Below are 24,947 nucleotides of genomic sequence, written 5' to 3' on the forward strand. Positions count from 1 at the left end.
ATAGCCACTGAGTTGTCAGGTGTATGAGAACAAAAGAACGTGGAAAGAATAGGCCAGACTCTTCGGTTTATGTGTAGGCAAAGTAATAAAAAGCCGTAAACAATGAGATTGGTCCAATGTAGTAGCATCTGGCCAATTAAAGGACCTGATAACTCTCTTGCTATCGTATTCCAATGGGTGTCTGGTGCCCGGGCACACCTACTACCTGCAAGCCAGCAGCTGAAGAACCTACAAAGCAATACACAAAACAAGATAAAATGAAAGAATTACATAATTTCTTTAGGATAGATTGATTACGGAAATACTTAAAGACTTGCTGATTAAGCCAATAATTTCTGCAATTGAAATAGAAACAAACCAAATATATTTCTCAAAAGTAAATTTGCAATGAAGAATCACACCTAGAATTTTAAAACGGATTTAGATGTAGGTAAAATCTATTTTTGGGTGAGATAGCCATGTCGTCCTGATAGAAGGTCCTTCCGGCAGCTTCCTACTGTATTACAAACAAGAGAATTACCGTCAGGTATCACGGGGTTCTTACCCCCAGAACGACTATCCTAAGATATCGTATATAATCAGGCCATTCCACATAGCAGTGTAACTACTGTGAAAAGAGGCATCCTACGAGGCATCAGGGAGGGAAAACGTAACGAGTGGGCCATCAGGACGATATGTCTATCTCACCCAAAAATAGATGTTTCCTACGTCAAAATCCGGTTTTTGGGCTCAAGCCATGTCGTGCTGATAGAAGTGTACCAGAGAATTACCTATGACTCGGTAGGAAGCCTCAAAAAGAGAGGTCCCAATACCAAAATGCACTTACACGATTACTCCGTCAAGGCATTGGTATAACTCTCAACTATATGTCCCAGAAGGACCGCCCTCCGTAATTGAAAAATCACCTGAGTTTAGTGTCGGGAACCCTAAGGAACCCAAAACTGAAGGAGGCATCGTAGGTAAGGGGAATGGAACCGATACCCGCCAGGAGAAATAAATCCAATTATGTTCAAGAAATATAATAATAAAAAGGCTCACTAAATTTATTGCCGCTAAGGTAATTATTTGCATAACAATAGGGCATAAAATAAAAGGCATGTAACAATTTACAGATTTTTATTCACAAGAATCAGTGCAAAGGTTAACTAGCAATCATCATTAACCGCATATGGAAAATTTATGTACAAAGTAAATACATCACATCCATACTCAGACATAAGGCAAGATTAGGGGACAAATACGTGACGTACGGAACCGTAAGGAACTTATGACAAGAAAAACCTGATCAATAGATACATGATCACACATGTACAAAAATGGGTAATCACCCGAACAAAATGAGATATAGCTTAACTAACATTTAGACAGTTAGTCTGTAGCAGTGAAGGAACAAACATTGAGTCGGAGAGGCACATGTGAACCTGAAAAGGAAATGATTAATTGAATTTTTTCTTTTTTCCCTGAAGCAAAAACCAACTGTTTACTCATTGCTAATAACAAGCTGGAGGAGTGCCCTAGGACGCACTGTGGGCTACATCATTGCAGTGGGTTTGATAACACTTCCCGCAGCCAGCACAAAATGGTGTATCTCCTCCAATTGCTTCAGGTAAAGCCTGAAGAAAACCTAAGTGGAATTCCAACCAGTATATGCCTGCAGTCCCTCAAACGACATATACTGGAAAAAGTTCAAGGAAGAAGCCACTTTCCTAGGGTCATAACCCGATGGAATACTAGCCGGGTCTGCTCTTCGTATAAAGTAAATAATTTTTAAAGGTTAAAGGTTAAAGGTGTCTGGTTTCAGTTCCAGTTTCATCAGAATAGATGCTCACCAGATCGTCAGCCGGGCAAGCCCAACTCCCCACTGTGGTGCCCTAACACAGCAGTATCCTCCCCAGTAAACAGCTTAAACTCTCGGTCCTGGGCGGGGATCGATCTCTTGCCATGAGAATGCTAGGCAAACACGTTACCACTGTACTAGCCAGGAGGCTTGCTCTTAATTGTTTCAGAGACAAATCAGACCACACTGTTTCCCCCTTAAACAATTGACCACCCTTAAACTGCACTGTTCTTAGTAAATACACTTTTAAACACTACACTGGATACAGGGAGGGATCACCTGGTAGGGGAACTATTTTCCGGGGTCCCCGATGTTTAGAGGGAAGTTCATTCTTAGCTAGAAAAGTGGGATCAGGGTATAAATTAACCTCAGCATTATCCACAAATGCAATGTGGCCCTCGTCTCTAGAAAGCTCCACAATTTCACTAACACGAGCACCAGAAGCCATCGCAATTAAAAAGATGACTTTCTGAGTGAGATCACGAATAGAAGCCGTTTGATTGTCTATGTCCGAAGCGAATTGCAAAAATTTTTCCAAAGACCAAGAGATAGGCTTCGGTGGAGCTGATGGCCGTAGCCTTGCACAAGCCTTCGGAATTTTGTTGAAGAGATTTGGGTTAAAGTCGACAGTTTAGGTCTAGTGAGGGCCGATTTGTACGACAAAACCGTGGAGGAAGCTAGACCTTGAATGTACAAATCAATCAGGAAACCTAAAAAAAATCCATAGTAATTGACCCTGGATTCTTGTCTTTGTCGTATTTGACCCATTACTTCCATGACGCTTCATACTGAGTCATGGTGGTAGACGACTTATAGTTTTCCGCAAATTCCAACTTATCTCGTTGAATTAGGAACTTCTTTACCAGGGCTAGGGCGAAAAAAATCATGAGATGAAGGTTGTTCGTTCTCCAAGATGAAGCGTAGACAATCTCCTGCTGTACCTTCTGGGACAGAATCGGGTTAGCAACGGCACCAACTTGGGGTTAAATTCGGTGACCATGGGAAACCAGTTGCTCTTTGGGGCACAGAGGAGCCACCTGAGCCGCCGTCCCTTTGAAAGATCGAAGCTTGTAAAGAACCTTCATGAGGAGGTTGAATGGTGGAACAGGTAAATCTTCGTTTAACGATTCCCATCCTGGGATATCCTGTCCATTCCCAATGCTGCTTAATCCACATTCGGTGCTCATAGCAAGGAAGTTTATTGTTGAGACACATCGCAAAAAGATTGACTTGAAGTCCAGGGACTTGATCCTGCACGAAAAAGAATGATTTTGCGTCGAGAGACCACTCTGTCTCTAGTTTTGTCCGAGAGAGGGAATCCGCCATCGCATTTCTTACTCCCTGAAGGTGGGATGCTGACAGGTGCAAACCTTTCTTCAAAGCTAACGTAAAGACGGCTATTATTACGTGATTTATTTAGGGAGACCTCGACCCTTGTCTGTTGATGCTATGGACTATCACCTTTCTGTTGAGAAATAGACGGGTATGAATATTCTCCTTCAAGTGTAATTTCTTGAGGGACAAGAAGACTGCCATGGCCTCCAGAATATTGATGTGGCATTGTTGAAATTTCTGATACCAACGGCCTTGCACTTTCCTCATCGGAGTACGACCCCTCCAACCATCCAACGAGGCGTCCGTATGAAGTGTCACTACTGGATGATGAAAGCGCAACGGCACCATCTGTGCAAGACTTTTGACAGTCGACCACGGTTGAAGTTGCTTGCGCAGTAAAACCGGAGTTTGTTCCTGTTGGTCGCGAAGAGCTTTGGAGGCTCTCCTTTTCCATACTCTGCTTGCATCCTTGAGTCGTACTTTGAGGACAGGGTTCGTTACCGAGGTGAATTGCAAAGATCCTAGAACCCCCTCCTGGCTTTGCCTGGTGATCGTCCCTGACTTGATCAGGGACCTGACTAACTTTGCTATTTCCTTTCTCTTGGAGGGAGGAATAGATAGGGAGTGAGACTTGAGGTTCCAACGAATCCCCAACCACTGGAAGTCTTGAGCTGGGGCCAGTCTTGATTTCTTGAAGTTTATCTGAAATCCGAGGGACTGAAGGAACCGTACAACTCGAGTGGCTGCTTCCAAGCACTCCAGTGCCGAGGGAGCCCACACTAGCCAGTCGTCCAGGTACGCTGCTACTTGAAGGCCTTTCTCCTAAAGTTGTTGTATGACTGCGTCGGTAAGCTTCATGAAAATCCTTTTTAGCTATGTTGAGTCTGAATGGCATAGTTCTGAATACATAGGCCTTTATCTCCAAGCTGAAACCAAGGTAGGGGGAGAAGCGTTTGACCTATCGGAAGATGCCAATAAATGTCAGTAAGATCTATAGAGACGGTGTAAGCCTCCAGGTGTAGTAAGGTCCGTATCTGTGAAATAGTCAGCATCTGAACGAACAGGTTTAGATGGGATAAGTCAAGAATAGTTCGAGGTAAACTTGAATCTTTCTTTGACCCGCAAAATAGACGACCTTGAAATCTCATAGATCTCGTGCAACGGATAACTCTTTTCTTCAGAAGGTCTTATACATACTGTTCTAGAAGAGGTGTTGTTTTCTGGAAGAATCTCCTGAGCTTTGGAGGCCTTTGTTTCCTCTTCCAACCCAAGCCTTTGGAGATCACACTCTGTGCCTAAGGACTGAAGGACCAACTGTGAGACCTTCATTGTTTGTGTTGAGGACATGAACTTCTTCCTCCTCTGCCGTCTCGATGTCCACGACCCTTGGACTTGCCTCCTCTGTCAGGGCGGCCTCTGCCCCCTTTTTCTTTCTTGGGAGATCGAAAGGGAGACGACCCTTGCTCATACACAGGGTTGAAGGCCGGGGACTGTGTCACCACTTCCTGGGGTACAGCGTAGATAGTCTGAAGGATGGTGGCAGGAGGAGGAGCAAACAACTTCCGATGTTAGGGTGGTTTGCGAGACTTCTTGGGTTGTGGGCCTCAACTAGGGGTGACCTTCTTCTTCAAGGAGATCCCCCACTTCTGGAAAAGGCTCTTGTTCTCTGCTACAGCCTTATCCGTGACTTTCTTCACCAACTTCTGAGGAAACAGGTCTTTTCCCCAGATGCTAGAGTCGATGAAACGTTTCAGCTCGTGGCGGATGGTAGCTGTGGCAAGTACATGCTCTCCACAGGCTCTACGGGCCTGAAAGAAAGCTTAAAGGTCCTTCATGAAGGTGGCGAGATGAATCTTCGCCAACAAGGAAGAGACTGGGTCATCTGTAAAATTCACGATCATTTCCATGAAGCACTGCAGAGACATCAATGTTGATAACCTTTCTCTGGCCTCCTGTTCAGCCTTAAGAAGGTGTTCGGGAATCCTGGGCAACGTCTCATTAAACTGGCGGCTGGCCGCATCCATATCCAGTTTACCCTCAGCAAAAGTAAACTGGACATCGGTCCAGTGGTCGGCATCATGTGGTAAGATAGGTGAGACCGGTTTGCACTCTTCCAAAACTGGGAGAGGCTTACCCTCATGGATGGCTTTCTCCACTGCTGCATAGCCCTTCAAGGCAAAGGGGAAGACCATTTGTCCAGAGCCACGAAGGTGGCCAACCTCTTGCCGAATTCTCCAAACTGTGCATTGATACACCCTGCTGTCTTCATCTCTTTCACTGCCAGGTGTTGGGCCCTTGTGTGTTCCAGGAGTATCATTTCCTTAGGGATGGTATCATCCCTCAACAGAACCCCCTCAGCTAGCCTCATGTAGCAAAAGGGGTAGTCATCAATGTTGGGGTAAAAGTCCAGATCCGCCACCGGTTTGGAACCCAGTCCTTCGCCAATGTTGAGGATGCCCTCGGAGAACACGGCATGGCCAGCAGCATACCTCCAAGGATTTTGCTGCGTGTAATAAGGTAACTGGGAGGGCGAGACCTTATCCCTAGTCGAGCCAACTGCTTCTTCAAGGCCTGGATCTCTTCACGTAAGGCCTTGAACATCATCAGCTGGTATTGCTGATTCCCCTCCATGAAGGCTTTCATGTTAACCATAAGAACCGGATCCTTTGTAGTACCTGAGGTACTCAGGAATTGAGGGGCTCCATGAGCCCAGCAGGAGATGGTAGGGGGAAAGAGGCAGGAACAGCTCCTGTCACGGAAGAGGTAGTCGTCACCATAAAAAGGGAGGCCATTGTCGTATGGGGGGCTGAAGTGGTAGACACCACTGAATCCTTGATGATCGCTAAACTTGCATCATCCACCTCCGGCAGGTAAGAGTCATCCACCGAAGAGGGGGTTCTTCATCAGACTCCGCCGTGGAAAGGAGAACCAATTCCTTACCAGGGGAGAGAGAGGTGACTGTAGTCATCCTCTCGGAGTCTAGGCTCATTGCACCCAACACTTCGTCGACCTGCAGCTGGACCGTTGGGAGGGCTTTAGGCTTAAAGCAGCCCAAAACCGAATCAGGTGCCGCCTTGGGGAAGAGGATATCCTTCCACTTGTTAGAGGGGAGGTAAGGGGCTTTTGGATCTGAGTTCTTCTTGAACCCTCTTACCCAGGTGCGAAGGGACTGCTGGAAGAACACGCGGTCGTCATCGGATTTATACTCCGAGACCCATCCGGAGTGAAGTAGATCCTAACAAACATTGCAATCCTGACGGTCACAGTATGAGACTGGACCCTTCATCCTCCGATACTTCGCATGTGTGCGGCAAGTATCATGACCGCAAGGATGCCTCACGGTCCTGGCACAAATCTGCACTCTACAGTGCATATCCGTCATAGGCACCGGCTGTCAGGAGAAGTTTAAATGAGAATTGAGTCCTCTAACAGTCACCAAAAAGTGTAAGAAATGGGTTAGTAACATTCCATGCTGACAATTGAGGGAATAGTAATCCCCAAAATGTGTGTAAATGCAGTTGGTGAGGAAGGAGGAGAGGAAGTACAAAATGTCCACTCCCCTTGTAAACGACGTTAGATTGGAATAAATAGTCTCCCAAGAGTCAGTTGCTATAGGTCCAATGACGGGGGGTGTGGGGTGAGGGGGGTGTTGCTGATGAAAAGAACCGTTACTCCTATATCTCTGCAGAGAAATAGCCAATTAGAAGACAAAGGTATGGGTAAACTCAATAGTTTAAGCATTCGACGCATCGATTATTGAGCAAGAGTCTATAGCAACCCGAGGGCTATAATTACAGTTTGATAACCTCACTTAGGGAAGACCCGGGATTAGGAACTAGCCTATATAGTTATCACCCATCTAGAAAACCAATAACCATATGTAGTGGTTATTTCCATGCCGGGGCCTAGAAGATCTTTCGTAAAAGGGGTTCCCAGGCCCAGCATACATAAAGAAGCCTGAAAAGTTGAAGGAGTAAGGCCTTTAAGTTGATCTGTAGTTGAATTCACATACATTCAGTAGAGAACCCACCTTAGGTTAGATAATGCGGTCTCAGATAAAGAGGACAGAAAGGCATGTGACCTAGAGGTATCGGCATTGCCGCAAGTACCAGCAGCGCCAGCGAGGTAACGGCATTGCCGCCAGCGTCCCATATGCCCTACGGCACTGGTACAGACATCCACTCCCATAGACTAGTACTAGCCCCGCCGCCAGTAACGGCAATGCCGTCAGGGGCAATGGTGCCAAGGGGTGCCGGAGATAACCGGCAAGGGTTTCCGCAGAAAACACCTTGCCATAGGTGAAGGCAGTGTTGCCAGTGGCGGTACTGCCTTAAGTAGCGACGTATCGCCGGTACAGGTACTATAGGAGAGTATAGTGTGTCGATAGGTGGTGGCAAAGCCGTTAGATACTGGCACTCCCGTCAGTCTGACCACTTACCCCCTTAGGGAGAAGCATGCTGACAGCCATGGAGGGTCAGATCCCAGAGGGAACCAACCCCCATGAACAACAAATGCAAATACACAGCAGCATAATGATAACATTCATGCAATGTCAGTCCTGAAAAGGCTAGGATATAAAAGGGAGGTCACAATATGGTGTAGCTATACCCATGCACCAAATGAGCATTCCCTAAACAATCCCCAGAACAAAGGGGATGGCAGGGATGTCAGGCTCAGAAAGAAATCTGGGTTCAATCTGAGGGTTATCCCAACAAGGGATAGTCTCTAGACAGAGACACTCTAGGCCGTCACACCTTAAATACCAGAAAAGGTTAGTAAGACTCTAAAACAAATGCCACGCCGTCAGAAATGGTGAAGCCAGTATAAGATAAATATAGGATGCTGCAGGTTGATCGAGAAATCTCAGAGGCTAAGAGGTAAAGGCAGTGCAGGTAAGTCAGCGCACCGACAAGTTGAGATCACCCTTCGCAAAGGGGAAGGCTCCGATGGACTGCGCAGTCGTAGCATAAGAGATCACGAACGAATGCAACATGGCGGACCAACGGATTCGCCGACGTGGGCTAGGCTAAGCCTAATACAGTAGGTCGAAAAACCAGGGGATCAAAGGCAGGTTGGCATAGGAGCTCAGTAAAGTAGTATAGCTGAGGTAAAAAACCCTCTGAGGGTAAAATGGCCGCTACCAACGAGTCCAGTAAAAAATACCTGATCGCCATCGGCGAGCCCGTCTCCAACTAAAACTTAACCAGTCTCTAAGCTAGACTAGCCGGGACTGACATGCACTAAAACTGAATTACATTTTTCGGCTCAGGCCATGTCGTCGTGATGGAAGTTCCTTCGAAGGTAGCTTCCTAGGTATATTTGACTACAGTGATATATCCCAGAGAATTTACCAAAGGTATCCAGAATTCTAACTCCTGGAGCGAATATCCCTTAAAGTTTTACGAGGGGATATCGCGTAATATCAGAGGACGTATTCTTGACACGTCTCATGGCTATCTACGCCCCCAATAGAGCTTTCACTTCGAGGGGAAAGAGAGGCAAGAATAAAGAGATTCGTTACAGAGACATCACTCTCGACGCTCCCTACTGCTCTGCAAATAGTGCGCCAATCCGCCACCGTGAGGCACCATCAAGTCATTCTTTCTATCGTAGCTTTGTTTGACCGGAGTTTTCCCCGTTCTCTCTTGCTATTTTGGAGTTTTTTGGACGCTATGATGTTTTCACCAGCCTCATCAGCTTCTGGAAAGTTAAGTAATATCTTCATCTTGTGTAAATGTAAGCTCTTGCCAGTTTTGCTCTTCGATTGAGATCGTAATTAACGTAACAAGAGCTGTTGCCGGATGGCGTCATAGACACGGTCGTTCTTTCTATTCATTTAGTTAGCCAGAACGACCCTTTCCCGGCATTATACGCTTTAATAACTTTAGCTATTTAGAAATTTTGCTGGGGATTCTTATATTATGTCATTGTTGTCATGGATTTGGCTATCTATTTCGAGCCTCATGAGTGCTAGTCTTCCTAGCCTAGGCACCTACACACTTCATGCATGATATAACCTTCCTGGTAAAGTTTTATTGAAGCACAGGCAATATTTTACACATTTATGATATTACTTAATTATGCTTTCCTCTTCCAAGATAGTATACAGAGAGTTTCGGTGAAGGATTCTCAATGCTCCTAGGCTACTAGCCTAGGGGCTTTAGTATACTTTCATACATGTCCCCATTGCTCTTGTATTGTCTTTTAAGGGGAGTCTGACACCTCCTGTACCTTTCAAGTCGATACTAATCTCCTAAGAGATTTAAGAGCAATCCCCCTTCCCTCTGATTAGCCTAGGCTATTCTCAGTTTTCTTTGCTGTGAACAGAGTTCTAGTAAAGTTTTACTGAGACATTCCGTTTTCTTTCTCCTAACCACTGAGTCGGTTTTGAGTTTAGAATGGGACATCAGAGTATCAGTCTGCGTTAGGCATCTCCCTGTCTTGGTGAAATGATTTCACATGTCAGGTTAAGCTGCTCTTTCAGGAGGCTAGACCTCCCTAGGCCATACTTGGGGGTTTTGTATGACAATTTCCCCTTCCTGTGCTGGTAGACCCTAGACCGAGGAAATGATTTCTTCACTGCCTAAGGTCTCTGGTACGAGATTCTGCTCTCCTGTGAGATGGTGTCCTACGGACACCTTCTCCCTTGACTAACCCAACATGGGGAAATGATTTCTCCTACCTGAGGTTACTTCATGAGACCAGAATCCTTTAGGTTTAATAGTGTCTTTGGGCATTACCTTGCCTGCAGGACACCTACCCCCTCCCCTCTATCTCTTTTGTGTTGAATGATCCAACACCCTCTTGGCCGTCGTTCTACATTGACCCTAGGGTTCTTGTAGGACTGGCCTGAGGTCCCCGTCTTCCGCCGGCCAAGCCGGCTTCCGGCGGGTACCCTCATATTCTTTAGAGTGTTCTTCAGTCCTCCCTTGGACTGCCTTCCATAGCCCTTATGACTGGGATATGGTTGGGTGGAAGCCCGAATTTAATTCCCCCTTCCACTTGAACCCTCATTCCGGATGCAGGCTGGCAAGGCTGAGCCCTTGCCTTCCTCCATCTTCTCTTTCTCTCTTACTTTCGTACTGGGCCATGTCCATTGTCTGACGGCCGGCAGTTGCCCTGCCGTTGCTTGTTGGGAACATCGTTGACCAATAACCCAAAGACAATGGACATTCAGGGACCGACTGCTGGCTGCTGAGTTGCCATCCGACAGCCGGCCACCCATACCTGGTCATCTGCCGCCGAATGCCGCCGGGTCCCCTTGATGGAAGGATCCTCGGCTGCCGGGTGGCAGAGCTTCTGCAGGTCGGTAGACCCGCCGTCGGCCGGCAGAACCGCCGCCGGCAGAGCCGCTGCCCCCGCCGGAAGAGACCGTAAGCAGCTGACAGAGCCGTTGCCGGTGGTCTATCACACAGTTTTATGAAGACAACAATTGCCTTCAATAGCTGAGAATAGGCCGGCATGTGCCGGCTTGCCCGGTAGACTCCAGCAGGCCCGGCAGGAGCCGGCAGGCCTGACAGGACTGGCAACTTGTTACCAAACAGTCAGTGCTGTAGCCCAAAGTTTTTCCAACCTACAAGGTGCTTTTTGGGCAGCCTATTGTGAGACCATCACATATAAGAGAGTGATTCTCTCTTCCTTTAATGGTTATGATCCATTATTGTCCTTAATCCCCAATATTGAAACTGGAAGATTGTGTTAAGAGACACTTCATATCATAGGATATCATCTTCCTCTAAAAATTCTTGAGAATTCTACTTTCAATATTGGAGGAGGTCATAACAATTGGCTGGACAGGAAACACATGTAGGTGTCTTTCCTATTTATAGCTTACCCTATCCAAGCTAATATAAAATATTATATGTATGCTGAAATTTGAGAATTTCACCGAATACTTATATGCTTTTCTTTCTTTACAGGAGGAGCATCCTGAGTGCAGGAATAGTTTTTGCAGGGTCTGTAGTAAGAACTTCTACGGCCATGACATATGCAGGGCCCATGCTCAGTCACCAAGGGGGCTCTCAAGTACTGGGACCCACAGGTATGTACCGTTTGTGAAAAATCGGAAAGAGAGGCTTTTGATGACCAAAAGTCCACTGAGTCAAGGGACGCAGCAAGGGAAATGCTGCGTAAATGGGTTAGAGGTTTCCAGAAGAACACTTCTGGCCCATACCTTCCTAACGAAAAGATGAGGGCTTGTCTTTTCTCTAGGGCATCTTTGGATGCGGTTATTCCCCAGGCTTAACCTGAGATTCCCCTGGTTCAGATTCTGGTAGAATCTGAAGTTTTGGATGCCTTAGAGAACATCCAGTTAGAGGACAACATGTCAGTTGTCTCAGAGGAGACCGAGAACAATCTCCTTGTGGAGGAATTGGATCAGGCGGATGCCGTTCCACCTGAGACAGAAACCGAGAAAGCCGAAACGATTTCGGTAGCATCGGCCACAGTGATTGAGCCGGTGCCTTCGACATTCTCCACTGCACCCCAACTAAATTCGATCATGAGTACGTTGCACTCGTTGCTTTCCATGGTGCAGGGCATCCAAAAGAAATCGTCCGAGAAGGAGGCCTCTCTTCGGACTGAGATGCATCAGCTAGTTGCAACACGTTTGGCCCCGAAGAAGCTAAACGTTAAAGATCTCCCCTCCTTTGACGTTAACCCCTGGAGGTATGCAGAGCACATGCTCATGTTGGGGGAAGATCTTCCTCTCAGAAAAACTGGGCACTGTCCCAGTGGAGGAAATTGAGTTCTGGCCCAGCAAAGGGGCCTACCCAGATTGCTATGTCCATCTCAGGACGGAACCTGCATCCAAAGAGGAAACAGAGCCGAAGGAAACTAATGTCCTTGAACTCTCTAAGGCTCAGGCCTTATATACCACCACCTTAAAAGAGAGGGCCTTTACTAGCTCTAAGGTGCCGGCTCTCAGCAAGAGGCACCCGTCCTTCATTGCTGATCCTAAACGTGCCTTTCCCTTTATGGACAAAGGTCTCAAGGCAGCCTTAAAGGCAGTTGAGGCAGGGAAACCGTGCCCTACACTGGAGGAGTGTAGACCCTTCTCCCTTGCCTTCACATCAGACGATGCGGACTGGAAGGATGTACACAACACCTTCACAGTTGGGAAGCTGGAGGCAGATATTGCCGGACGACAGTTCGGCGAAGACCTCCCCAAGCTGTCGGATTTTCTCCTGCGTAGGGAACAGGAGACGAAAGAACGTCTTGCTGCTTCCTTGTCTCTGCAGACTGGCCTGGAGATAATGGCAAGCATCCCAGATACCCCAGACATGTACATGGTCTTCGCCAAAGCCCATCTGGCGACAGTAACAAAAGACCTGTACAACTTTATTAAAGCCCGAAGGGCTTGCAGAGAGTTCGTGTTCGCCTCGGCTGCGGTGAGACACGAACCAAGGAGGCTCATAGCTTCTAACATCTGGGGAAAAGACCTCTTCCCAAGTGAAGTGGTCAAAGAGGTCGTGGAGAAAGCTGCCACTGAGAACAGAAACCTTCTTTCTAAATGGGGCTTGTTCTCTAAAAGAAAGTCTTCAGCTGACGAGGGTCCCCAGACGAAGAATAGACCAAAAAAACCTAAAGTGCCCTCTCGGCCTAAGCATCAGCAACAGCTTCCCGTGGCCACGGTGTCCTAGACACTGGCACAATTACCCACCACTTTCCAACTGGTGCCCCAAACACTGGCGACTCAGTCACCAGTGTTCACCCCAGTGTTTGAAAGTCCGTCTACGACCTTTCGGCCGAGGTCTCGAGGTTCCTTTCGAGGTTCCTCCAGACGCCCCTCCAGAAGTAGGGGCAACAAGGGTGGACGAGGCCAGGGAGGTAAATCCTCCACCCAGCACTCAAAGTGAGATGCTACCGGTAGGAGGGAGACTCTTCTTCTTCCGAGATCATTGGACCTTCGATCCCTGGGCCCACAGCCTAATCAAGAACGGACTAGGGTGGAGTTGGAGCTCAACTCTACCAACCTTCCCTCAATTCTTCCAACACTCAACCCCCATATTGGAAGAATATGTTCAGGAACTCTTGAGCAAAAGAGTTATAAGGAAGGCGAAGTACGTCAGATTCCAAGGAAGGCTATTTTGTGTTCTGAAGAAGGACTCGGAAAAGCTCAGAGTAATTCTGGACTTATCACCACTCAACAGGTTCATAGTGAACTACAAGTTCAAAATGCTGACGCTTCAACACATCAGGACCCTGTTGCCCAAACGGGCATACACAGCCTCCATAAACATGACGGATGCGTACTGGCCCGTTCCAATCAGCCGTCAAGTTTCACTCTACCTGGGATTCAAACTACAAAAAAGACATTACCTTTTCAGAGCCATGCCCTTCGGACTGAACATAGCTCCAAGGGTATTCACTAAGCTTGCGAATGCAGTCATTCATCAACTATGCCTAAAGGGAATCCAGGTGGTAGCCTACCTGGACGACTGGCTGGTGTGGGCAGCATCCGAAGTAGAGTGCAGGCAAGCCTCCAAGGAAGTGATCCAGTTCCTGGAACACTTGGGATTCAAGATCAACTTGGAAAAATCTCAACTGTCTCCAGCTCAAAAGTTTCAGTGGCTGGGCGCCCACTGGAACTTGCTGTCGCACTGCCTTACCATTCCATCAAAGAAAAGGAAAGAGATAGCAGGATCTGTCAGAAGCCTTCTTCGGTCCGCAAGGATATCAAGAAGGCAACAGGAGAGAGTGTTGGGGTCTCTGCAGTTCGCCTCAGTGACAGATCCAGTATTGAGAGCACAATTAAAAGATGCATCAGGAATCTGGAGAAAATACGCATCAAACGCTCGAAGAGATCTACAAAGACCGATACCAAATCGTCTGCGATCCCTACTCAAGCCATGGTCGGAGGCCAAAAACGTAAAGAACAAGGTTCCCTTACAACCACCTTCACCGTCAGTCACCGTTCACACAGATGCCTCAAAATAGGGGTGAGGAGGTCCCTCTCATCATCGGAAAGTCCAAGGAACCTGGTCTCCCCTCTTCAAAACCTTCCACATCAATTTCCTGGAAGCCATGGCAGTTTTTCTTTGCCTAAAGAAACTGAAATTCCGCTGCTCAATCCACATCCGTCTGGTTCTAGACAGCGAGGTCATAATGAGATGCCTAAACCGACAGAGCTCGAGATCGCCTCAAATCAAGTGATACTAGCCATCCTCCGCCTAGCGGAGAAGAAGAGATGGCACTTGTCAACAGTCCACCTTCAAGTGTTCCGCAATGTGACAGCGGACGCTCTATCCAGGATCAAACCAATAGTCAGAATGGTCCCTAGACACAAGATCATTCTTCTTTATCTTACGCAAAGTCCCAGGACTGCGGATAGACCTCTTCACAACGAGCGACAATAAAAAGCTACCCCGGTACGTAGCCCCGTATGAGGATCCTCTAGCGGAAGCAATGGATGCAATGTCCATAGATTGGAACAGATGGTCTAAGATCTACCTATTCCCTCCAACCAACCTTCTGCTGAAAGTCCTTGACAAACTGAGATCCTTTCGGGGGACGGCAGCAATAGTGGCCCACAAGTGGCCCAACAGCGTTTGGTTTCCCCCTGGTAACGGAACTACGCCTAAAACTGATCCCGTTGCCAGGCCCAATTCTGAATCAGCAAGTGCAGAAATTGACTGTCTCAGCTTCATCAGTGAAAACCCAGAACCTTCATCTCATGATTTTCTCGCTTTAGCGGTCAAGAAACGGTTTGGGATTTCTAGGGTCAGTATTAACTTCCTAAAATAATACAAGTCAAAGTCAACAAGAAGACAATATGAGTCTTCCTGGAAGAAATGGGTGGCCTTTGTCAAGGCGAAGAAACCTAAGGAGATTTCTATGGACTTCTGTTTGTCCTTCATAATCCATCTTCATGAACAAGGTTTAGCAGCCAATACGATTACTACATGTAAATCCGACCTGGCCAGACCAATACTTTACGCCTTCCAGGTAGACTTTTCCAACGAAATCTTCAACAAAATCCCTAAAGCCTGCGCTAAACTTCGGCCCGCAGCTCCTCCTAAGCCCATTTCATGGTCTTTGGACAAAGTTCTTCATTTAGCATCAACCCTGAACAATGAGGATTGCTCGCTGAAAGACTTGACTCAAAAGGTGATATTCTTATTTGCACTAGCCTCGGGAGCCAGAGTTAGCGAAATAGTGGCCCTTTCGAGGGATGATGGCCTCATTCAGTTCACAGACAATGGAGAACTGAACCTCTTTCCGGACCCAACGTTTCTCGCCAAGAACGAGCTGCCCACTAAGAGATGGGGTCCCTGGAGAATCTGCCCTCTGAAGGAAGAAGCATCCCTCTGTCCAGTGGAATGCCTAAAGGTCTATCTTCGTACAACTTCAGACTTTAAGGGAGGTCAGCTTTTCAGGGGAGACACTTCCGGATCAACGTTATCCTTAAAGCAGATAAAGGCGAAAATCACATACTTCATTCGCAGAGCGGATCCAGACAGTACACCCGCAGGTCATGATCCGAGAAAAGTTGCCTCGTCTCTGAATTTCTACCAAACGATGTCGTTTGAAAGCCTTCGTGCTTATACTGGATGGAAGTCCTCGAGGGTCTTCTTCAAGCACTACGCGAAGCAATTACAAGAAATTAAATTTCATGTGGTGGCGGCGGGCAGTGTAATAAAACCCACTGCTTGATTACTGTGAAGAACAGTGTACTATTTGGGACTTATAGTGAAGGGTGTACATGATAGACTCGTAAGGCATATCCTGTTGAGTTTTGTGTTTAAGTGATAACACTATAGACTGTTCTCCCTACACAGGTGACATTAAGCATAATAAGCTGACACAAGTGCCAGGCATTCTTATATGCACAGTGTTCCTAGTAACAACAGAATGTATAGTGAAATTTTATATTTCCCTTACAGTGGCTAATGTTTTCCTTTTCAGGTAAACCCTATTTATTCCTCTTATTACCGTTTATGCTTTTATGCAGAATTATTCAGCATACATTGTAATTGATTACAACCATAATTTCTATTTTTGTAATAAACAATAGAACGAATATTTGCGTCTCTTTCGCCCCAAATATTTCAGTGTATGTATAAGTCAGAGCATCCTTGACTCTTTTGATATTTAAGTAAATATCGGAACTAAGATTCATATTGTTCCAGGCAGACAGGTAAGATCTTATCGTACTAGACTGTTCATTTTACTGTTTAAGGTTTCCTACACGTATATAAACCTGTCCGTCTCTTCATTGACAGACCCGGGAGGTACAGTAACCTGCCCAGCCCAATACCATACTAGTACAGAATATGCTTTACGTAAATGTTGACACTAATATACAAACTGTTTGCAAGATTGTTCCTTGAACTCACAATCCTCAGGTTTTTTTCCTCGAGTCTACCCAGACTCTTCCCTGTAGGGGGCAGGAAGCACTGACATATTTCATGATCAGATGATTGATGTATAACGGTAACATCAAGTGTCTCTAAGTCTAAAGACCAAAGAGGAAAGATTTAGCTCGAGATGAACGGCACTATTGAAAATCCACAGATACATTAATGCTCTGGTACACTTCCATCAGGACGACATGGCCTGAGCCCAAAAAAAACGGATTTTGAGCGAAGCCAAAAATCTATTTTTGGGTGAGGTAGCCATGTCGTCCTGATGTACCCACCCTCTTTTGGGACAAAATGATAATGAATCCCTCCCTATGGTACTGTATCTGCAACACCTACAAAGCTACAAAGAATGACTTGGTGGCGCCTTGCGTTGGCGGATTGGCGCACTATTTGCAGAGCAGTAGGGAGCGTTGAGATCGATGTCTCTGTAACGACTCTCCTTATTCTTGCCTCTCTTGCCCCTCGAAGTGAAAGCTCTATTGGGGGCGTAGATAGCCATGAGACGTGTCAAGAATACATCCTCTGATATTACGCGATATCCCTTTGTAAAATTTTAAGGGATATTCGCTCCAGGGATTAGAATTCTGGATACCTTTGGTAAATTCTCTGGGATATATCACTGTAGTCAAATATACCTAGGAAGCTACCTTCGAAGGAGCTTCCATCACGACGACATGGCTACCTCACCCAAAAATAGATTTTTCGCTTCGCTCAAAATCCGTTTAATGCATGGTAAATGTATTCACAAAACAGAGCCCAAGGCATCGTAATGCTAAAAAATAAGGCTAGCTAATGTGATACTCGTGAAATAAGACTAAGAGAACACAAAATAAGAAGGCGGTCGGGTACGCTACATGGCGCCCAATGGCTAGCTGGACTCTGAGCGCATGGCTCTCTCATTGCCTAATAAAGCTAAATAACCACTCCCCAAGGGATCTAAAACAGTGAAAGCTAATTCAAACTGTAAAAGAAGAGGGTACTCAAATTAGACAACGAAGAGGAAGCAATCATGCGTGGTAATTCTCCAAAAAAGCTGAAATAAGTGCACTTGAAAAACTTTGCACAAGTAGGACGCTGCGAAAGAAAGGAATGGCGTCATCAGTAACGAACAGTACCATGAGGGGTGATGGTACGTAACAACTCCTCACCTATCCTTCTCCCTAGTTTCCTAGACTGGGTTAAGTCTGTTAGGGGTGCAGATATCTATGGTTATCTATGGATACATCCCTGATTATACACGATATCTTAGGTTAGTCGTTCCGGGGGTTAGAACCCCGTGATACCTGATGGTAATTCTCTTGTAATATCACTTGCAGAAATATTATACAGTAGGAAGCTGCCGGAAGGACCTTCCATCAGGATGACATGGCTTGAGCCCAAAAATGAATCTTATAATATAATTAAGGTGACATTGTCAATACAAACATCTGGATGTTGAGGAGCCACTGTCTTTGACCTATTTACAACCATATTTTGATTTTTGCTATGTTTCAACTTCATCCCCATAATTTACACCATACACTAATTTTAGCTATATCTTTATTAACGGATTCAGCAAACTCAGATCTACATTCAGGAGATGAAATTGATGCAAAGTGAGTAGCATCATCTTCATAAGCAACAAGCTTGTGCTCTAAGCCAAGCCACATATAATGAGTACATAGTATGAAATGTAATAGGCCAAGAACACTAACTCTGAGAAGCATCAGATTATACATTCTTATAGTCACTACAGTGCCCATCAATAATTACTCTTTACAATATATTACTTAAAATTTAAATAATGATACTATGAAAAGACTCATCTACTTCACACTCTGTTAAAGTTTAAAAACTTACATGCTCCAAAGGAAGAATGACTGTATGGCTCTTATCTACACTATTTACATCACTTTACAAAGTAAAATACTAACTTTCCCGATGGATAATTTCAATTGACTGCCAAAAATATATGGATATTCCAAGATCAGAAAAATAATAGCTTGAGGAAAGATTTATCATCAAATCTTTGAAATTGATATGTCTGACAGCTACCAGTTGTTGTACATTTGTTGTTCTTAATACATCAGGGATCCACTGAAATTTTATTTCTAGTCCATATAAAATTTGGGAAGGTTATATCCTTGCTGTAAAGTCACAGAGTAGCATTAAAAAAGAAATAATTTTTGTTTAATTAGGAAGACAGCAAATTAAACACAGGATTAGAGCATATAAAATAATTTCTTCTTTATTATTTACATTTTCTGAGATGTATAGGAAAGATAAATATTTAAGTACTAATTTATACATAAGCGAATGTCATTGATATGAAATACTTAAAATCTAGAATTACATATATGTCCCATAATTTTATGCAGTACACTTAAAATGTTTGTCAATAGAATATCTAATTGTTATATAAAACTGGATGTATACATATTTAAGTACAGTACATTCATTACATTTAAAGGTTTAAAAAGATTTTGCTCAATTAAAAAGAGATAACTAACAAATTCTTTATCACTTCCTTATACAGATCCCTATGGTGGTTGTTTCCATGACAACCGGGGTGATTGCCTTCCTGTTTACATGGGTGCCAGTTGGACAAAGTATTGTTTTGAATGCCAGTAATGCAACAGATCTGATCTATGACACCAACAGTTCAGATCCAAACAAGACAATGGTAGAAGTAGTTGCTAATAAACAAGCACTGACATTTTGGACATACATAGCCATCCGGACTCTTTTTGCGTATGTTTGTTTTAAAACTAAAGATGTAAAGTAATTTGTATCTTTACAAACTTGAGTACTGGTTATTGGTATACTCTATTGTTGTTTACTGCGACCAAAATTTAAGAAGTCCTATGGGTCTGGCAACATTGTATGGTTGCCCTCCATTCCCACTTGTGCTGGGTAAGTGGGTCGTACCCTGCAGCTTTTCTCTTCACTTAAGTCTTAATTAAGACTTGTTGGGTAGATGAGGCGGAAAATTTAATAAACGACTCAGGTTTTAGTGGGTAGGAAAAACTCAAATTACCATAAAATTTTGTAGTTGGTAATGGAAAGCCTTTCATTCAGAGGATGTGCTGGGTAACCTCCTGCCATAAAGAGACAGACAGTGAGCTACTTTGTGAAACTTTATACTTGAGGTTGACATAAAAGGTTTGGCCAATCTTGAACTTCTCTTGGAACTTTTATGAGAAGATCTAGAAGGTCTGGGTACCACTCTACTTGTGGCCACCTTGGCACAACTAGCATTACACTTAGGTTTTGTGACATTCTGATTTTGTTCAGAACCTGACGGTTCAAACATAAACGTTTATTCCATCTCAGCGTTGTTGGAACGCGTCGTTCATTACCACTACTGGGTCCGAGACTGGGAACAGTGCACTGGTAGTTTGTTGTTCAGATCGGTGGCAAACATGTCTTTAATTGGGAAACCCCACAAGGTCAGGAGACTCTTCACCTTTAGAGGATTCAAAGATCATTCTGAATCAACTATCGTCCCTAGTCAGTTCAGATTGTCTACTATGACATTCCCTTCCCCCCGGATGAATTGGGCAGAGAGATGAACTGCATTTACCTGTGCTCAGTTTTAGGTCCCTACTTCCAACTGGCAGAGGAGGTGAGAAATCAAGCCCCTACTTGTTGACATAAGTCATTACAGTTGTGTTGTCGCTCATTGCCACTACTGAGTGGCCTTTTGATAGATTCTGTAAAGTGGAGTAAAACTAGGTATGCTGCCTTTAGTTCCAGGTTATTTTTGAGGAATGACTTATCTTCGTGTGACCATATTCCTGAGACTTGCTCCTCTTAGATGAATTCCCCCATCCTTGGCGAGAAGTATTTGAAAAGGTAAGGAAGTCTGAGTTGGAACCTGTACAGATGATCCACGAGAGATCTGTTTTCAAATCTCAAAGGTTCTTCAAGTGAGCTGATGGGGCATCAGATATCTATGTCCATTGGATCTAAGTGAAGATCCATCCTCCCGAAGGGTACCAGTTTCTCTAGGGAGGCTAGATGCCCGAGAAACTTCTGCAAGAGATGGGCTGGAAAGAGGTCTTTCTCAGGAAAAGTTGTTGCAATCTGTCTCTATCACTGAAATATTCTGGCTTGGACCGAGTCTATGTTCATGCCCAAGTTCTATAGACGCCTCTGAGGGTCGAATCTAGACTTCCCCTAATTTAGCCAGATTCTTAGGTTACGGCAAAATACGAGAAAAAAAATGATTTTCTAGTGGAGAAGCTGAGATTTTGACTCCATTAGTAAAACCAGTCGTCTGGGTAATGCATGAGTCTTATTATTATTATTATTATTATTATTATTATTATTATTATTATTATTATTATTATTATTATTACTTGCTAAGCTACAAACTTAGTTGGTAAAGCAAGATGCTATAAGCCCAAGGGCTCCAACAGGGAAAATGGCCCAGTGAGGAAAGGAAATTACGAAATAAATAAACTACAAGAGAAGTAATCAACCATAAAAATAAAATATTTTAAAAACAGTAACAACATTAAAATAAATCTTTCATATATAAACTATCAAAATTTAGAAAAAACAAGAGGAAGAGAAGTACCATAGAATAGAATGCCCGAGTGTACCCTCAAACAAGAGAACTCTACCCTAAGATAGTGGAAGACCATGGTACAGAGGCTATGGCACTGCCGAAGACTAGAGAACAATGGTTTGATTTTGGAATATCCTTCTCCTAGAAGAGCTGCTTACCATAGCTGAAGAGTCCTTTCTACCATTACCAAGAGGAAATTAGCCACTGAACAATTACAGTGGAGTAGTTAACACCTTAAGTGAAGAGCTGTTTGGTAATCTCAGTGTTGTCAGGTGTATGAGGACAGAAAAGAAAATGTAAAGAACAGGCCAGACTATTCGGTGTATGTGTAGGCAAAAGGAAAATGAACAGTAACCAGGGAAAAGGATTCAATGTATTTCAGTCTGGCCAGTCAAAGGACCCAATGACTCTATAGTGGTGGTGCCCTGGCCAACCTACTACCATGACATGTGCCTATGAGGAGACACGCATGGACAGACATGTGAATACCTGTAGGGCTGTCAGTAGACCGAAGCACAGCACGTTGAACTGGCATGTTCTTTCTCTGAAAATAAAATGGAGATACTACCTTGATCTCGGGTGGACTGGTATCTAATAGTAAATGTCCTAAAAGTCTTTTTGATGGCCTGTATTACTGTGCTGAAGGTCTCCATTTAGAACCAAGTTTGGAGTACACGCTGGGTCAAGCAGGAGAGATCTAAAACAGGTCTCCAACCTCCTGTCAATTTCTCCAATAGGAAAAGGTTGCTAAGGAAACTTGGAGATCTGTGTAAGACTTCCTCTATTGCCATCTTCTCCAGTATCTGTGATACCTCCTTCTCTTGAAGGAGGTCTATCTGAGACCCCCTTTAAATAAAATGATAGGATCATCGGCATCTTAGTTAGTGGAATTGACAGTTCGTAAAAGGGGCGTGATATCTTGAGCAAAAAATTTCTATGTCCCGGAGATCTGCCCTGAAGAACTGCCACCTTTTCGATCAACATTGAATGCATCCCACTACAGATGGTAAGTTGAGGGATCTCCCTTCCCTAATGGGTGCCTCAATGTCCTCGGTTCCTACAACTGGAGGGATGTCTCAGACGTAGCAGCAAGTCGAGGGTTCCAACTGCCCTTTCTACGGCTGAATGTTGAGGAGTTGGGTTGAGGGGAGATGATCTTGGCATTTGCTGAGAAAGAGAGACGAGCTGAGAAACTGGAGGCTTCAGCTCTTCTCAAGAAGGATGTTTGGCTATTCTTCTCAGATTTTTTCACTGCTGTTGCTACTTCTGCATGGGGCGGGGGAAGAGTTGGATGGTCTGTGAGATTATAGTTCCTCAAATTTAATGACTTCTCCTTCACCCAAAGGGTTGCTGCTCTGTAATTGTTCAGTGGCCACTTTCCTCTTGGTAAGGATAGAGGAGACTCTTTAGCTATGGTAAGCAGCTTCTCTAGAAGGACACTCCAAAATCAAACCATTGTTCTCTAGTCTTGGGTAGTGCCATAGCCTTTGTACCATGGTCTTCCACTGTCTTGGGTTAGAGTTCTCTTGCTTGAGGGTACAGTCGGGCACACAATTCTATCTTATTTCTTTTCCTCTTAGTTTTATTAAAGTTTTTATAGTTTATACAGGAGATATTTATTTTAGTGTGGTTGCTCTTCTTAAAATACCTTATTTTTCCCTGGTTTACTTTTCTCACTGGGCTACTTTCCCTGTTGGAGCCCCTGGGCTTATAGCATCCTGCTTTTCCAACCAGGGTTGTAGCTTAATAAGTAATAATAATAGTAATCTCTATCAGTCATATGCCTGGAAAAATTCCCAATCACTGCATCTCTCCTCTTTAACACACAATTGCTCCAATGAAATATCATTTGATGGAGTACAAACTCTAATGTTTTTGCCCCTGATCTGATGAGGTCCTCATATTGTTCCTAGTTTCAGGAATTGTCAGATTTTCTGACTTCGCAAAGTATGGCTTCCCCTGAACACATACAGTAGAATTTTTTTTTTTTTTGTCAAGACAAAGCATGAGGCAGCAATCTCGACAACCGACTAGACCTCACGGAGTTCTCTGCATCAGAAACCAGCTAATCAATAGGGTCCTAATTTAAGAAAGGGGCGTTGATTCTGTGGAAAATGTTTTTGAGTTTAGAAAGAAACCATCAATGGTGCAATACCTTCCCATTACTTGGGCACGAGGTGGTTCTCCTAGTCTATCAATACAATGGATAAAGCTCACTATTTTGAGGAAGTGAGATGTCTTCCTCAGTTCTGACGTAGGTACCATTAAGGGAGCGACACCTATTGCTTTTGCTGCTGCCTCAGCCCTTTGTTCTGAGGAGTTCTCAATGATGATAAGCGTCGGATATGGGGATCCAAATCAAGGTCTGGACTCTACTGGTCACGGTTCTTGTTTTGGAAAAGTCCTAGAGTTTTCAACACTTTTTTGGATATCCTTCCTTTCTCGACTTGCATATGACATATGTGTAGTAGCTAAGGGAGAAGAGTGATTGTAAAATCTGTTAAGAGTCAGGGATTCATGTTCATAATAAGATGAAGATGAGATAGCAGGTTTTGCCTCCCTCTCTAACATCGAATACTGTGGTGATAAACTCGATTCTTCAGGTGTATCCCACCGAGATTCTCTATACTGTATATATGAACAGAGTAATATGGTGGAGAATCTGTCATCTGTCTCTTAGGGGATGGCTGTTCACGACAGGTGGAAGGTGGGGTAACGTGAGAAAATGGCAGATACGGTTCTGCAGCCCTTTTCCTTTCATACTGGGTCAGCTTTTTGCTTGCAAACCTAAAAAATCTTTAATTATTTCACGATTTGATCTAATTACACTACAGGTTTATTAATATCGTCTTTAGGTACACCAGCAATGGAATGCACCGGTCTAGCTAGTTTGTTTCATACACACTTGACCTTATTACTGACATTCGTGAAATGAAGAAAGTATATTCGGTATGCAGGCATGTATTTTTAGCGGCACGTTCAGTTGGTGCATTAACTCTTCTAGAGTCATGGGAGGTATAGACACATGAGGACCATTTGCTGAACGATGTGACGACTGCATTGGCGTATGTTTGAGAGACAATTGGTTTGACTTTATCGGAGAAATCTCCTGCACTGTGGAGGAGAAATCTTGTTCACCTATATCTGAAATAAATAATTGTTCCCATGAGCTTAGTAGACTCATTGGCAGGGATGGGATCTGTTAGTTCAAAAAACCTGGTAATAATGGTTCCTGCATAGAATCCTCTTCTGGCTGATTAAGTGCCAAAGCAAGAGAATTGTAATCACTATGTGTGTTCTCCACTTAACAAAGAATAATCGGAGATAACACATCTGCAAACTTGTGTTTGAATGCATGGCCGTCATTTTTTGTTATCGGAGCCTCTGGGAACTCCGATAATGAAAGATGGTACAGGGAAGAATCAGGACTCTGTAGAGAAGGTTTCTGCTCCTTGCCCTCTATGGAAGAAGAAACAGAAGGGGATCGATCCCTCTTAGCCTGTTTCTCACAATGACTACCATAATTTTACCATTGGGAGGACGACTACTCCCTACAAAAATCACAAGGGGAGTTCAATGAACATCTCTTACCATGACACCCTGGACAGAAAATATGGGGACCTACCTCCAGCCCACTCATAAAGAAGCCACAAGGGCATCCGACAAAGCCGGACCAGGTTCTCATACACACTTGAGAAGCATTCATAATCACAAAGCACTGAAAGAAAAAGCATAAATGCACAGTGTGGACAGTAATCGAGCAGCAGATGTTTGAATGTAACAGCAACCTGGAATAAAGTGTACCGCGCGTGTTTCATACACGCTCGTACACTAACGATTTTGCTTTTTTTTATCTTAT

The 24,947-nt window shown here is 44.4% G+C and overlaps 1 protein-coding gene across 1 annotated transcript in view; it reads left to right on the forward strand.

Annotated features, from left to right (window-relative positions):
• LOC137658680 (major facilitator superfamily domain-containing protein 6-like) overlaps positions 1–24,947 on the forward strand; it is a 108,791-nt gene that overhangs the window by 19,605 nt on the left and 64,239 nt on the right. Inside the window, exon 4 of the mRNA XM_068393655.1 lies at positions 19,052–19,266. Coding sequence (XP_068249756.1) covers positions 19,052–19,266 — 215 coding nt within the window. The remainder of the gene's footprint in view (positions 1–19,051; positions 19,267–24,947) is intronic.

Source organism: Palaemon carinicauda, chromosome 19 (genome assembly GCF_036898095.1).
Source record: "Palaemon carinicauda isolate YSFRI2023 chromosome 19, ASM3689809v2, whole genome shotgun sequence".
NCBI lineage: Eukaryota > Metazoa > Arthropoda > Malacostraca > Decapoda > Palaemonidae > Palaemon > Palaemon carinicauda.